This window comes from Tympanuchus pallidicinctus, unplaced genomic scaffold, assembly GCF_026119805.1.
Source record: "Tympanuchus pallidicinctus isolate F22 unplaced genomic scaffold, pur_lepc_1.0 scaffold25, whole genome shotgun sequence".
NCBI lineage: Eukaryota > Metazoa > Chordata > Aves > Galliformes > Phasianidae > Tympanuchus > Tympanuchus pallidicinctus.
In genome coordinates, this window is record NW_026294742.1 from 3,415,048 (window position 1) to 3,430,848 (window position 15,801).

At 53.0% G+C, this 15,801-nt stretch overlaps 1 protein-coding gene across 6 annotated transcripts in view; it reads right to left on the reverse strand.

Annotated features, from left to right (window-relative positions):
* MSI1 (musashi RNA binding protein 1) overlaps positions 1 to 12,265 on the reverse strand; it is a 28,121-nt gene extending 15,856 nt beyond the window's left edge. For 2 of the 6 annotated variants that reach the window (XM_052689875.1, XM_052689873.1), the window contains exons 1-6: positions 12,077 to 12,259; positions 11,780 to 11,820; positions 11,578 to 11,659; positions 11,379 to 11,463; positions 6,961 to 7,002; positions 5,279 to 5,371 (exon numbers count right to left, since the gene is read on the reverse strand). In XM_052689875.1, coding sequence (XP_052545835.1) covers positions 5,279 to 5,371; positions 6,961 to 7,002; positions 11,379 to 11,463; positions 11,578 to 11,659; positions 11,780 to 11,820; positions 12,077 to 12,135 — 402 coding nt within the window. In that variant the 5' untranslated portion in view covers positions 12,136 to 12,259. Of the gene's footprint in view, positions 1 to 5,278; positions 5,372 to 5,450; positions 5,554 to 6,960; positions 7,003 to 11,352; positions 11,464 to 11,577; positions 11,660 to 11,779; positions 11,821 to 12,076 lie in introns of those variants that run through there. The other 4 variants (XM_052689871.1, XM_052689872.1, XM_052689876.1 and 1 more) reach the window with 4 other exon arrangements.
* Positions 12,266 to 15,801: the final 3,536 nt, after the last annotated feature.

The following is a 15,801-nucleotide window of genomic DNA, read 5'->3' on the forward strand; positions in this document are numbered from 1 at the left end:
AAATTTCCAGAGAATGGCAGATTAAAGATTAATTAATTAAACAGCTTCCCAATCCAAAGTGAGGGAAATCATGTCTACCACAAGAGCAGGAAACTTTCTTTCCTTTAAAGAAACTCTCATCAGTATCTAAAGGTTCTCCAATTAGTCAGCAGGAAAACTCATTTAACATATCCAAGCCAAGCACACCATTTTTCTGGCAGGTGTACACAAATATGCATTTATGATAGATACACAAACTGTCATTAAAACCAGTGCACAAGATGCAGTGGTTTTTCTCTTGCTCAGGGCAGTAGTAGAGCTTTTGCCTGAGTGACATCTCAGAATCTGTCTTCAGCAAACGGTCCAGAATTTAGACCGAGTATTAGATGGCAACCTAAAGGTCACAATCATACTCTGACCTCAGCAGATTTTTTTTTCTTGCTTGCTTCCAGGATATTTTTAGAGAGAGAGCAGGTCTCTCTCTGGGCACGATCTGCCTTACCGACAAGCTGAGGTTTCATGAGCAGCTCATCCAAATGTGCGGATCACCTGCAAGCCCAAGGCGGGATGCAGACTGTCTTCAAGTACTCTTCAAGCACTCTTGGAGCCACAGCTGATCAGTGAGTCATGCAGAACCCTCCTCGTGAATCAATTTTTTGCACTTCTTCCTCACTCAATGCAAAAGCACAAGAAAGCCGCCAAGCACAAGGCTGTGGCTCCCATTCCTTCCAGTACCTCTGCATTTCAAGCTTCTGAAAGGAACAACTTCTCTACCAATGACAGATAAAAGCCAGCTTGCACCAAGTAAGAGGAGAGGTCCACACTGCCCAGCACACCCAAGGCATCAACAGCAACCATTTTCAGAAGAACATACAGGCAAGGGAAAGACAAGATAGACCCCAGAATTCTCCCTCAGCTTCCAGTCATTTGCGATTCACAGAGTTCCCAAACTTGAGAGGGTGTCTGTGTGTTGAAAAGGCATCCACAAACTTGTCCCATCATTTGGGAATCTACATAAATTTTATCAACAATATCCTGGGGCAAAGGTTTCACACTTCAGTTGGCTGTGACAAAAATAGACCTTATTTGTTTTGAGCCTCTTATTTTGCCATTTATTCAACCCTCTCTACCCCAAAACCTCATCAAATCAACCTCTGACAAAGAAAGACGGTATGAGGTTGTTTTGGTTTTTTTTTCCCAGTTATTATTTGAAATAAAGTAACCTTGCCTACAAGCTCAGAGACCAAACAGTGCAAAGAAATTACTGATAGGCTGCCCCTTTTCCCCCTGAAAAAAAAAGAATCAGAACAACACATCCCCACAGGTTGAAGTAGAAAAGGAGGAAGCTGGGACTTGAGCTCCAGAAACATCCTCATACATGCTGAGCAAGACAGAGAACCAGCTATTAGCTATGCCTGAGGTGCTACTTACAAGATATCTTCCTCCTTTCTTTCTGTTTCAGGTTTCAATGAGGGTGGTACCCTGAATCTAAAGAGGCTGTTGAAATACTTCCTTGTGATGTCTCAAGATCTCCAACACTCTCCAACTCGAGCCAAGACATCTGGCTACCCATACTGTCAATGCAATTCTCCGGACTTCTACAGTTGAAAAAAAATCTTGTCCTTTAGAAAGTATGTCCATGGTCTCAGCTCACACCTCAGAGATGCAGGTTTTGGAGCCAGAAGTGTTTCCTAGAGATCCCACTATGTTTAAAGCCCAAGCAGCTGCACCTGACAAACAAAAGCCATCTCGAGAGGCACTTCTCGGTCTCTCTCCCTGCACTAAAACAGAACAAACCGGGAAAAAAAAAAAGAAAAAAAAAGAGATGGTTTTTTTTTTCATGAAAACATTCAACCCATATTTTTCATTCATGGTTTTGGGAGAAAAAGAAAGTATTTTTTCTAAGCAGAGAAACTCTCATATTGTAATCACCTTTTTTTTTTCCCTGTCAAAACCAAGTATACAAAGATACAAAGAGTTGGGGTGCCACCCTGCCCATCTCTCCCTGTATCATTTTGTATTGCTCAGGGATTTCCTTCTCACACTTCTTCATTTTTCTGTTGTCACTTCTATTTTACAAAGCTCAGAGAAGATTCTGGACTTGGCAAGGAAAGAAACCAAAACAAAAATAGGACAGTTGGGAGAAATGCCAAAACAGAGATGGCAGTCCTGGGAATTTTGTGGGATTTTTTTGTTAATGGAAAAGCATTTCATTTTGAAACCAAACTTCCATTATTTTTCCTGCCAGCGAACACTAGAGGCTCCAAGTGCTGCTTCTTATCTAAAATACACCAGTACCAACTAAATTACCTTGGTAGACTCGCAAGATGCAATTCATGCATTTGGATGACAGAACATGACCATAATCTCATTTGACCTTGTCTGTACTGCAGGCCATAGAACTTCCTCTCATAATTCCTACAGCATGTGCACGCTTTCTGGCTAGACTGGAACGTCTTTTCCAAAAAGCACCTGTGATGCAAAGGTTTCAAGGTGGCCAGTCTTAGGCCTGCAGCCTCAGGATTACTGGCAAGATAACCTCCAGCAGCCTGAGCAGAGGACAACCTCTCTGAAGCCAAGATCCGCGCCGAATCTGCCACTGAAGACTGGCTACAAGTCACCCCCAGGAACCTGGTAGCTTGGTTTTGCAGAATCAAGACAGCATGTCTCCCATTTTACCCCTTCCAGAATCTAACCGTTCCCCAACAGGAGGAAAGAAGAGAGATTTTTCTCCCTGTCAGATCCTGGAAAAACAGGAGGAGGTCACTCAGAAGAAGAGGGAACACAGACAAAGCCAGTCCTTCAAGAAGGGCATCCTTAACAGCTCTTTTCAGATTGTCACAGTCCAATCCCAAATGACTTGAGTAGCTTTTTTTTTTTTTTCAGAGAGGCTTTCTAAGATGATGTGACTGAAGCTTCACCTCTCACTTGGAGGTGTCTTAAGGAGATGAACGAGCACAAGGGCAGGTGCAGTGTATACCTTTGGAGAAGGGATCTTAAGGAACCTCTGAAAGCTATGAGGCCTCACAGTATCATAACAAACACCAGAAGAGCTTTTGCACCAAAATCATGTGCTCTGTAATAATGACTCACATCTGAAAGTGCAGCAACAGGCTTTTCTTTGCCCTAGAAACCAGCAAGGCACATCCTGAGCCCGGAACCCCAGCTCTGATGGCCACGGAGGCTCTCCTCTGAAACGTGTTCCCACTGATCCCACACAACAGCCATACAGAACTACCAACTGCGGAGAATTTCTCGGGAAACAGTTTTCCTGGCCTTTGATGAATTATTTGAGGCATGGCCTAGAAGATAGTTAAAGGCCAGGAAGCACGCTTTACACCAGAGCTCCGAGGAACCTCCTCAGCTCATACATGAGTCAGAAAACTGCCCCAAAAACAGAGTTAATGCGACCAGCCCTGACCTCTCCCCACGGAAACTCCCAAGGGAAGAGGTCAGCTGCATTTGGCCTCATGCAGACTTCGAGCACCGGATGTCATCCAGGATGCCGGTTCTTCAGCAATGAATCACCCTGAGCTATGCAGAACTCTCCCTTCTGCCCAGACCCAGGAAAACAATCTGACACAACCAGTTCTTGCCAGTCTCCTGGTGTCAGGACACCTTTCAACACGTGACCATTGAACAAGAGGAACGCAAGAGGACAACGCTCCAAAAGAACTGGAAAGAAACTGAAACTAGAACAACAGACAGTAACTGCTTGTAAACTGAGTGCTAGGTGATATGCCTTCTGCTTCAAATTAACAGAGGTACAGTGAAGGTTAAAAGGGGATTATGGCCAAGACATTCTGGTTTCCTATCGAACACGTCCAGCAGCAGCAGCACCGAAACACATGCAGCTAACAGACGTCAGACGACAGACACGAGGACAACACCACCTTTAGTGGAGCCCTTCAGTGACACCATGTGAAAGTTCCCAACATCGGAGCTTGCTTATTTCTAACAGAAAATAAAAACCATACAGCACTTACAAACAGCAACTGTGAGGACTTCTGACGACTTCTGCCATTACCACTCCCTTAGGGCTGAACAGAAACACTAAGAAGTTCCACTTTGCAACCATGACAACATCCCAGAACACGCACAGATTTGGCTTTCGAGGCTGAGTAAAGGTGAACTAACTGAACTGACACTCGTTCCAAATTTTCATCCCAGAACTTCCAATTATGCAACAATACTGATTTAAAATCTCCCCTCCTGTTCACCAACTAACGTACCTTAAAACAGCATCACCTTTTTGCATAATCTTTCAGAAGAAAATGAGTACCACAGCCTTCATCCCTCACACTCTTCACAGCTCCACATCCAGGGTGTAATCACCAACGTCCTGGCCAGGCTTCCACCCAGCAAACCACATTCTGTCTCCATGGCCAGGCAGGAAGTTCCCAACAGCTACAGAATCCAATCTTTCTCCCCCAGAGCAACAGTAAGTGCACAGTGCTACTGAGCAACAGTGAAACAGTTACAGCGCCCTGTCCCAGAAATGACCACACACAGCTTCTGGCTACAGCAATCCCATCAGTTCCACCACAAATCTTGGGACCCTTCAGTCTAGTATTACTGAGTTATTCCTGAGGACACTCACAGCTTCCTGAAACAGCTGAAAGGCCAAGACTGAGCCTCGCACATCCTCCAACTCTTGTTACTCATGATTTGCACACCTGGCTGCCACAGAGCAAGGGCACAAACAACTTCAATCCACAGAAGCCCGCTCTCCCCTGAGCCACCAGCTGGCACAGAAGTCCCAGGGCAACACAAGGCATAGCAATTACACCAGTTTTTCTTCAAACATCCAAAAACAACATCAGCACTTGCCCAAGAATCAGCAGGGGAAGTTTCAGGACAAAAAGGCTTATTTTAATAAAAGATTACAGAAATACCAATCACAAGGCTTAAAAACAGACCAAAAATCACAGGTTTGATGCTGCAGCAGCCCTGTTAAGAGTGTCTCCAAATCATCCTTCAGCGTTTGAACAAACAAGAAATCTACAGGACCAAAATCCCATCACCAACCTCCAAACAGGGGGAAAAAAATGGAAAGCCATTTCCCTTAACCCAGGTCTTAGCGACTGCAGGAACAACCACAAGCTCTTTGTTTCAAATCTGCACAGGGCTACGGCCCCTACAAACACACTGCAGCTACCTAACCTCTGTATCTGACCTTCAATTTACTTAACCCCATGCAAAAGACTTGCAGGCTCCTAATCCCGCCTCCAAAAGTTCATAAAACTCCTGCTTGCCCCAGAAGCAAAAGCTTTGATCCAACACCACTCAAGAGACTTACCTTCCCAAACTGCTCAAAATACTGTTTCACATCCTCCACAGTAGTGTTCACTGACAGACCACCCACAAATATCTTCTTCGTTCGGGTCACCATCTGGAAAAGGGAAGGACAGGAATTCACCAAATAAACTGAGAGCAAGTGGAGAATGAGACTCAAAAGGCCACTAACTCACCCTCTGCTGCCAGGAGGCGGCTGCCTCTTTGCTGCAGTCGATCTCCCACCCAACTCAAAGCGCCCCACATGCCCACAGCAGCTCGGTGACTCCATCTCCTCCTTGCACAGCACTCTACAGCCTCTCCCCTCACCAAGCCGCCGCCTTGGCACCTTTGCACCCCAGAGGAGCAGACCTCGACTTCCCCGGCCTTCCAGCTCCTCCCACAGCCCTACTGCTTCACACACCCAGCCTCTTCCAGGCTCCCCTGGAGAAGCACGCGCCGCTTCCCCAAGCAGGAAGACAGGCTGCAGCACAGGTAGGCTCTCCAGGCTTCACCATCCTAGCTACCTAACTGCACAGCACCCAAGCTGAATGGGATAAGACTCATCACACACCACTGCCCAGTCACCTCCCAGTTGAATCTCGTTTGGCTTTACAAGAAAGCAAAGAGACCTCTCTGCCACTTCTCGCTCATACTGCTGGGACAAGGGAACAAACTAACTACCCTGAGAGGGGCCACTGCTGCCAGGCTGAGACACACTAACATCCTTTCAACTGGCTTTCCAGCTGCATCCTCCCCTTAGCTGCTTGGCTACACCCCTGCTCTCAGAGGAACACATGGTCCTAATTACCCCAAGGAGCATAGGGCTAATCCACAGCAATTCCCTGGCTTGGAGAGCAGCCCACTCTAACACTAAAGCACCTTCTGTCACCAAACTGCTTAATGGAATTAACCCAATTCCTACCATGTGCTTCCTGGCTTCAGTTACTTGGGATACCTGCTCACCAATTGTTCTCTGTGCCTGATCCCCCCTACTTCCCTCCAGCACCAGCCTTCTCCTCCCTCTGTGCTTCTTCACACTGCTTCTCTGCCCAGCTCCTCCTCCTGTGACAGCACACGGAATCGAGATCCTGAACTTCAAAACTCCCATCTAAGAACAAACCTAAAAGGAGATCCAAAGCCTAATAGCAGTATCCAGCCTGCTATTGGATCCTCAGTTAGAAGTCTCCAGCTGCACACCTGGAAAGAGTTCCTGCAACTGTTCAGTTCAATGCCAATCTCGCAGCCAAGGCCCAATACCAAATTCCTTCTGCCTTTTCCAGCATTGAATGCACAAGGCCACTTCACAAAACAAAATCCTTCACCCCTTCCCTGCCATACACATATTCATTCACACATCTGTACACATGACTCCCTTTTCCACCTGTATCACATCACAGCACAGAGCTGTCCTGTGTCTCCTTAGGCCTGCAACTTCCAGACGCCGACTGCAACTTCCAAAGGACCAGGTTCACCCTGGGCAGATTTGACCACTTTTAACTATTGCATCCTGCAGTATAACCCAGGGAGGATGCTGGTTCTTGCAGCAACACACGACCCCAGCACCGCACTGCACACCTGAAAGGAGCAGCTCCAAGCAAACCAAGACAATGACTCTGCTGCATGCACTGCAACCCCACGCAGAGAACAAAATTCACCACCACCAGCTGCAACCCTGGAGTGGCAATGTCTGCCCACAGAACCCACCTTGGGCTGTGCTCGGCGGGGGAACGCTACCTTCGGGTCAATCTGAAAGAGAAGACAAAGAAGAGGTGAACACACTTTTGTTGCCTATTTACAAACACGGCATTTCCTCCATGTGCACAGCTGTCTCCACCCACGCGGCACCTTGCTAAACACCCAAAGAATCTAGCTGAGGTGCACAGAGGCAGGCTGCAGACATCTTCCCTGCTCGGTAAGGTGTAACCCACGGAGACTACAAGTCCCAGCATGCAGCAGTCTGTCTCCAGCTGAGCGCTGGCCAGACAGCACCCGAGAGCCCATCACGTGCTGGGATTAACAGGCTCGGCTGCACCCTCCCGCTCAGCCTGCCCCCGGGTGCCCTCCATCATCAGGGTCATATTAAAAGTGCTTTCTTTTGCCTTTTTGCTCTCCCTCCCCCTTCGTTCTATCTACAAGCACAGAGCTCACCTTGTTAACAACAGGGTAGAAAAAAGGCAAAAAGCCCAACGTTTCACCCCAAAACCAGAGGACGAAGAAATAAAAGAGCAGGCAGGACGCTACCAATTAAACACAGGGACCCAGAGCTGCAGACAAGCAGGAGCTGTGGCTGCAGGGCAGCGCGCTGCCCCTCTCCTATGGGCCACACTGCACACAATGAAGCAATGCCTCCGCTCTGTGGGCCGAGCCCTCCATTGTGCTTGCTCGGCTGCTGCACAGACCTGCTGCTGGCCAAGCCGCCGGGCCCTGCACCCCATCCAGGTGCTGCTTGTTGTGCTGGAATCAGCATGGATGAGCTGCATGCAGCACGTGCCTGCGTCGGCCTCACAGCACCACAAAGCTGGGCATGCAGCTGCACACCAAACATCCATGAAGCCTGTGCTCCTCCTTCTTTATAGTCTATTTTTACAGCAACTCCTGTAAAGTTACATCACATCAGGGATGATCCAGACCTACAAATCAGCTTAAGACCTGTGGTAAAGGCAGGTCTGGCTCATCCCCGTGCTTGGACGGGCTGCAGCTGAGAGGGCAGCCCAGAGCACCATCCCACCCGCCAGCAATTCAAACAGCCCAAAGGAAGCCGTGTTACTTCAGCCCCTCTCACTGCTTTGTTCAGCTTTGCAGCCCTCCTGCTCATCCACACCACCCTGCAGCTCGGCCTCCCCAGCCCCTTCCACCAGCCTTCCCCACCTCCATCCTGACTCACAGCCTACAACATAAATAAACTCAGCACGTAAGTAAACAGAGGCAAAAGTGAAGAGCACAAATAAACTCAAAAATAAACTTCTCTCCCCAGGCTGCAAGCGCAAGCAGATTACTGTACCCTCTGGGTGCCTCCATGGGGCATCCGAGCCGTCCCTCCCCTCCTGCACACACGCACGCCCTGCCGCTTCCTGGCCAGCACAGAAACCCACGGCGAATTCTGAGGACAGGGGACGGCAGGAGACCAGGAGGCTGATGGCAGATAATAAGCAAAAACAATAATCTACTGTCTTTTACTTCTCAGCCAGTGTCATTCAGCTCCTGCCAAGAAGATGCTTTCATACTCAGCAATGCTAAGCTCGGCCTCATTTTCTCATTACCCCGAGTGTGATCAACTGGGCAGAGATAACGCGTCCCCCTGGCTGGAGGGAGCAGGCAGTCATTGCACGAATTCTTCTGCACAAGCAGCCATTGTGCAGGTAGGGGAGGCTGGGCGCCCGGCACAGGGGCAGCCCTGGGAACACGCAGAGGGAGCGAGCTCAGCGCCGGACTCAAGTTACTAAAAGCGGTCCGCTCCTCAGCGGCTGGAGTCTAATGAAAGCAAAAGCACTGCTACCTTTTTCCCTAATTTCTGGTGTTCAAACAAACAGCCCCGGAGGAGTTGTGTTTCAGTGTCACCCACTGACGTAACAGATCCTTTTCACAAACCCAGATAGAAATCTGCTAAGAGCAAAAGCATTCAGAACTGTTCAGATTGCATTCAAAAACACAAAACCCCATGTCAGGCTGTGGCAAGCACGAGTCACCTGAGCACAAACCGCATTCGCTTCACCCCACGAGGCGCTAAGGACAGGAATCCCACTGATGCTGTGGGTACCTGACGCTGCAGGTGCGTGTGCAGCAGGCTTCTGATGCACGGCACACGGAGCAGATCCTGCATGGAGGAGGTATGGGCACCCTGCAGCAGGGTAGGATGGGGAACCCCAGACCTCACCGCTGGGTCTGCTCGGTCACAGCACACCTGCGGCCGGCCTGCCTCCATCTGCCAGCACTGCATCTCTCCTCCACAAAAGAGCAAATCCAGAAAAAAAAACTCAGGAATGGCAACAAAGAAACGAGTCAGCGAAGCAGCACCATGGAGCTCGCTCTTCCCAGAGCACATAAAGAAGAAGCTCAAGGCAGCGGCCAGCTGCAGCTTTACAAAGTCACGCAAATCTTTTACCTTGAGACTGCAAAGCCAATTCTCATATCAAGCATTTCCATAAATAACCCCACGGGCTGCTGCAATCTAGCTTACAAACAAAGAGAAGTCTGAAAAGCACAAGGTTTCCCCGGAGATTCAGGCCAACAGCGCTCGTTAGGATAGGGAGAATTGGAAAACAATGAAGCAACAAGTTGGGCAGCCACTGTCTATCAAACGCTGTTTACCAGGAGACATCAAGCCCAGAGAGAAGGCTGTCCTCTCGGGCCACCGGGCCTTTTCCTGCATAGTTTCATAAAACCTTAAATTAGGATTCAGATGAGTTTGTGTCATTTAACCCGTGACTCACAGCAGAGCCTTTCAGCAGGCAAAAGGAGGACGGAGCTCCACGCAGCACCGCAGCACCAACCGCTCACCCGGCAATCGCTGGGCAGAACACCCCAAAACATCCGACAGCTGAAAGCCAACCCAAGTGAAAAACAGAAAGGCTGGGGAGGAGGATCAAAGTTCCTAACAAAGGAAGGACCCTTTGGAACGGCCCCATTCTCTCTGCCACGCCAGGAAGGCGAGTGGAGCAGATGCAGCTGGGAATTTCAATGGCCGGTCCCCATGTGCCCTCTGCCGCGGGGCCGCCTGCTCCCCACAGCGCCCGTCCCCTTGCCGTCCCTCCCCAGCCCCATGGCGCACAGCAGAGCTGCATGGCGCAGGAGGCAGCGAGAAGAATGGAGCCTCGGGATGGCACTGTGCTCCCAGTCAGCAGAACTGCTGCTGCAGACCTCCATCCCTTGCCTTTCCAAGAGGGTCTACGCTGACCAGGACTAGCTGATCTCTGATACTGCGTTTACATGGGTTAGTGAGAGAGAAAGAAGGAAGAAAGAAAAAAAAGAAAGAAAAAAAAAAAAAAAACAGAAGAAAATCCCTGGGTCCTCCTCAAAATACTTTGCCACAAACCTCCCCAAGAGCACAGCTCCCTTTACACCACTGCTGGAAGGAGGTTTGGGAGTCCTGGGGACCCAGGCTTGGCCAGGAGGGCTGGGACAGGCTTAACCCGGAGCTGCCATGGGGAGGAAGGACCTGTGCACATCAAAGGGAGCGAGCCAGGCAGTTTAACAAGAACAGACATAAATCTCACTGCAACCCATGCCGTAAACCCTCAGAAAGGGGGTCCTGCTCTTCCACAATAAAGGCACGGATGCCCAGCCACGCTGCAAGTAAAGTTGAGCATTTGGACTCCTGTACGGCCTGTGCCTGGCACGGAAACACCTCCCTGCACCTCAGCACCCCCACGCAGCCCCCACCACTCCCCATCCCTACCCTCACCTTCACCCCAGGGCAGCAACACGGAAAAGGAACCCAGGGAAAGGGAAGTCACTAAAACCATGGAGCAGGGACCTCCCACTCAGACACCTCACCCCCACCCCCAAAATTGAGCCCACACATCTCTGAGCGCTGCAGCCCAGCTCCCTGTGCCACACGCCACTGAAATCTCCCGCGGAGCTCAGCTGGGGGCCCTGGGGTTGCAGAGCGAGAGCAGGAGAGACCGCTGGTGGCCCACATGGGCGGGCACTGGCCACGCTCGAAGACAATAAAGTCTTGAACCTCCGCAACCGTTACAAAAACTTCGCCTGGGGAAAGCACCAGGGCGCGAGCAACGAATGCTCTGTGCCGAGGGGAAAGCATGGGCCGTGGGGAACAGGGCTGCCAGGAGAGAGCAACCCTCTGCCCAAACACCCTCAGCATGGCCGGGCCCATGCATCCCGGCTCACGGAGGGGCCTCCGATCAATGGGAAGAGGATGGCTGCCGCCGGGATCCGTGGATCGATGCCCGGACGTTGGGTCAGCGGTCAATAGCAAGCATGGAGCGCGGGCAGCAGCTCCGTTACCAGCTGATAAGTGGGGTGGAGAAGGGCCCGATCAATCTCTATCGGTAATCGATAGTTTACAACCTCTAACTGGAAATCAAACACCGCAATCAATGGCTGCTCCGAGAGCAGCCGCTCCGCCGGCCAACGCACCCCTGAGATGAGAGAAGTCATCTCACCGTCTTGGAGTCCAGTTCATGTCTGGATTGGGCCAGAACCTTGTCGACGCCAGCCTGGTCCATGAACGTGACGAACCCGAAGCCCCTGAGCCCCACAGCCCGGGCAGGAGAGGGGATGCGGAGAGAAGAGAGAAAGTTGGTTAAAGTGGCGGCCGGGCCGCGGCGGGGGCGAAGGGAGGAGCGGGCCCGGCCTCCTCACCTGGATCTCTTTGTCAGCGGGTCCCGCATCACCAGGCACTCTTTCACCTCGCCGAACTGGCTGAAGTACTCCCGCAGGCCCTCTGCAAACACAGCGCCCGCCGTGGGTGTCCCGGCCCGCCCGGCTCCCCGCCGCCCCCCGGCCCCGGCCCCCCGCCGCCCCCCGGCCCCGGCGGCAGGTGCGGGGCGGCCGCGGCGCTCACCTTGCGTGGTCTGCCAGCTCAGTCCCCCGATGAACATTTTGCTGCGGGAGGAAGAGAGAGAGCCGTGAGCGGGGCCGCGCCGGGGGGCCGCGGCGCCCCGCGGGGTTGGCGGCGGCGGCGGCGGCGGGGCCGGGCGGAGAGGGGAGGGCGCGGATCGGCCATGTTGGCAGCGGCACCGCCGCCGCCGCGCCTGCCCGGGCCGGGCGGCCGGGGCCGGGGGGAGGGGGCGGCCGCGGCCGCGAGTGGGACCAGGGGGGCGGCGGAGGAGGCGGCCGGCGGCGCCCGCCACGCCGGTACCAGGGGTCGTGCGGGGAGTCCGGGGAGGCGAGGCCGGGCTGGCTGCCGTCTGTCTCCATTCGGACCTCTTCTCCCTGCGAGGAGCGGCGCCGCACTCCCGGGGCAGATGAGCGCTGGAAAAGGGGCCGGACGGACAGGCCATGCTGCCCCCTCCCCCGACCCCTCTCCGCCGGGCGGGGAGGGAGCGAGGGAGGAGGGCCCGGCGGGCACAACCTGCCCGGCTCCTCCCACCCCCGCCGGCCCGCCGGCCGCCGTGCGCATAAAACCCGCCGGCGGCGCCGGGCCGCGCCGGGACCGAACGCCGGGAGCCGCGGCCGGACCGCGCCGGAGGAGAACGGAGGCAGCGGAGGCAGCTGGAACAGAGCGGAGCGGCGGCGGAGGCGGCCCGGGGCCCCGCGGGCGCTTTGTCCTCGGCCGCGCCGCTCCGCACCTGCGCTAGCGGACAAAAGGCCGCGGGCTCTGCCCCGCCGCTGCGGCCTCGGCCGGGCTGGGTCCTCCGGGTGCCGCGGGGCGAGGCCCGACTCGGGCCTCTTGAGTTCGCCGCGGCGGCTCCGGAGCTCCCGGCGGCGAAGGAGACGCCGGCAGCGGGCGGGTTAAAGCCGGCGGGCGGAGGGCCCGGCCCGGCCCCCGGGGCCGCCCTGCCCGCCCGGAGCGCGCTCGAGGCCGCGGCCCCCGCCGAGCGGAGCCTGCCCGCGGGCTCGGGATGCCGATGGGACCGTGAGCGCGGACGGCTCGCACCCGGGGTTCCTGCTCGGAGCTCGGCGCTGCCCGTCCGGGCGGCTCCTCCGGCAAAACCCCGAACCGCTGCCGGACGGCCCCGCTCGCAGCACCGGAGCGGCGGTTCGGCGCGGCCCGAGCCCTTCCCCGCGGGTGGAGCGGAGCGGCCCCCGGCGCTCAGCAGTTCCTCGCCCGTATAAATCAACAGAGCCGTGCCAGGCTCCGGCGTCTCGCAAGTTCACCCGTGTACTGCGGGCCCTGCGCTCCGCTCGGGCGAGCTGGCATGGAGGAGCCCAGTGAAGAACAACTGATATGCTGGGTGTCAGAGGAGAACCGGAGCCTCTCTGCCCTGCCTGCACGGCGCATCACCCTGAGAAAGGGCGCTTGTTAGCAGTGGTGACACATCAGAACACAGCAGCACACAAAGCCTCTCTCGGGACAGGGGCGGCACAGGCTGATGGGCCGTTCCTGCTCCGTGCCACGGTGCTGCCAAACATTCTCCTGCCCATCTCTGCACCGCAGCATGAGCCTTCCTCAGCCAAACGGCTGTAGGTCAGCACCAGCCTCACCTGACCATTCTTCCCCTTTAACGACCGCTTTTCCCTGTGCCAATACACCTCACCTCCCTCCTGGAGGTGAACCAGGACACCTTTGTTTTAATAGCCCCCCATAATAGCATTTTTCATTACCTAGGCTCATCCCAAAGGCTGTGGCTGCAACCGAGAGCTGAATTCATCCACCCGCTAGCTCTGCCAAACCACCATTCACCCGCTCCGTTTCCTGAGCTGAAGTCAGTGGCACTATCTCATCTGGCCCCGCACCTGGCACTCAGTGAGCTCACAACCAGACGCTCAGTGACCACCCCAGGGACTGAGCTGTACCTCAGCCATGGTTGCAGCACAGCAGCACGTGGCAGTCACCTCCCCTTGCATACTCTGTGAGTTCTGGGCCATCAGAAAGCCACTGCTGCTCCTGCCTCACTGCCCAAACTCACTGCTGCTGCGCTGCCTCTGGCACCTGCTCCAAGTTGGATGGCAAATAGTTCAAGTGGGGAACTAATGTTTTGCAAGTCACCTGGCACAGGCTTTCATGCTCCACTGACTGGCCAACTTAGGCAGAGTAGCAGTGCTAATTAAACTCCAGAAAGGAGAAAAGAAACAAGAGATCAGTGCTGGGCATACAAAAGGACAACATCCTTCGGTTTACTCCCAGCAGACTGTTATAATTTTAAGTGCATTATAAACAACAGATAATGCAGAGCACTCAGAGGCAGCATTAAAACACTTCACTACAAATATATATATCTTCTGCATTGTGCTTATTATTTTATTCTCTTCCACCAATATTGGAGGAGAGAGAACAGGATCAAAGTGAGCTACCATCTGTGAACATAAGAGAAAAAGTAATCTTCAGGAGGGGATGGATGGAGAATGTGGTTGGAGCTGCATCCCTGGGAGTGACGGCACGCTGTACCACGTAACTTATTCCAAGGCCCTTTCCAAAACACAAGTCATATTTTGAGTTTCCACCTCAGGACCCCAAAGCCCTTTGGAAGTATCAATGCATTTATCTCTATAACACACAAGCCTGAAAAATCTGTTGATTAGTGACAGTAGGAAGCTTTCCTCACAGAGAAGTAAATATATAAAACATTCCAGACCTTATGATTGGAAAGATGATCTCCAAATATAAAATAATGCAGCATTGTATTCCTGGGGCTGCAGACAGACAGCTGTAGTGCCTCTGTGGCTGCTGCTGAGAGGTTGCCAAACACCAGCGAGATTAACAAAACTGCTCAGTTTTCTTGCTGCTATTCAGCGTCTCGTGTGTGGTAGAGTGACACTATCAAAATCATGTCCACTTCCTGCTGGGGACGATGATTGGCAAAGTGCTGCCCAGCACCAGTGGCAGACACTGGAGGTATTCATGGGGAGAGGGAGGTTCCCAGAAGTGGAGGTTAGGGGAGGGGCAGGGCAGCAGGGCCTCCTTTGCTCCTCCATCATAGACGAGTGACAGAGAGCCCGAGTCCTGGAGGCTCGGCTCTGTCCTGGAGCCGGGAGGTTCTGGCCAGCGGTACTCAGAGAAGTTTTGTTTTTCATTCAGTTTGGGCAGTTAATAAACAACCTTGAACTGGAATCCAAATCTCTCCTGTCGAATTCATGTTCCGATTCTGAACAAGCAAATCTGGAAGATATTAAGATATGGATACATAGGTGCATAGTGAAGGTTAATAAGGAGTAAATAGAGACAAGAGGTATAACGAAAAAGGGGCTGAGGTAGAAGAGAGGAGACCATTCAAATTACCACAGGGCAGCAAGAGAGATTGGAACCTCAGAAACAAGAATGGAAAGAACCCTGCATGGAAAGAAAAGCAGAATAAAATAAAATATCACTTTGCTTTCTCGGAGAGAAGAAGAAAAAGTAACTTTCAGCTTGGTGAATAGGGATTCAGCATAAAACAGCAGAAGAGAAGAGGTCTGTGAAGGACAGCAGGCTTCCAATTGCTGATGGACAGGGAAAAAAAATAAAAATAAAAACCAGTCCTTCCCACTGCTCTCCCTCTCCACAAGCTCCAGCAGCTTCTACCTACAGCGATACAGCAAAGAGGGAGGAAGCACTGCCTGCTCAGCCAGGAGCACTGCAGGCGCCCAGCTCTGCACAGCCTGCCCCTGTGCAGGCACCAGCTCTCCTCTGAAGGGGTTTCCCTCTCCAAAGGTGGGCTGGCAACGTCTCCACTTCCCATTAACCTCGTCTCGAAACAAACAGCAGATCCGAAAAATGGGACCCCTCTCTCCTATCCACTTCCCCCTTCATCACTTCGTTACCATTTGTCACAGACTTTCATCAGCCACTGCTTTCTGCCCCATCCTGGCTCCTGCTTAACCTATGCCCAGCCCTCACTCAGCACCCCACACAGAGGTGGCCTTCCTGGATCGTCAGTCCACCCACCCCAGAAGCAGCGCATTGCATTGCCTCCTGTTCTTTCCTTCTTCACCAGGAAGCTCGTG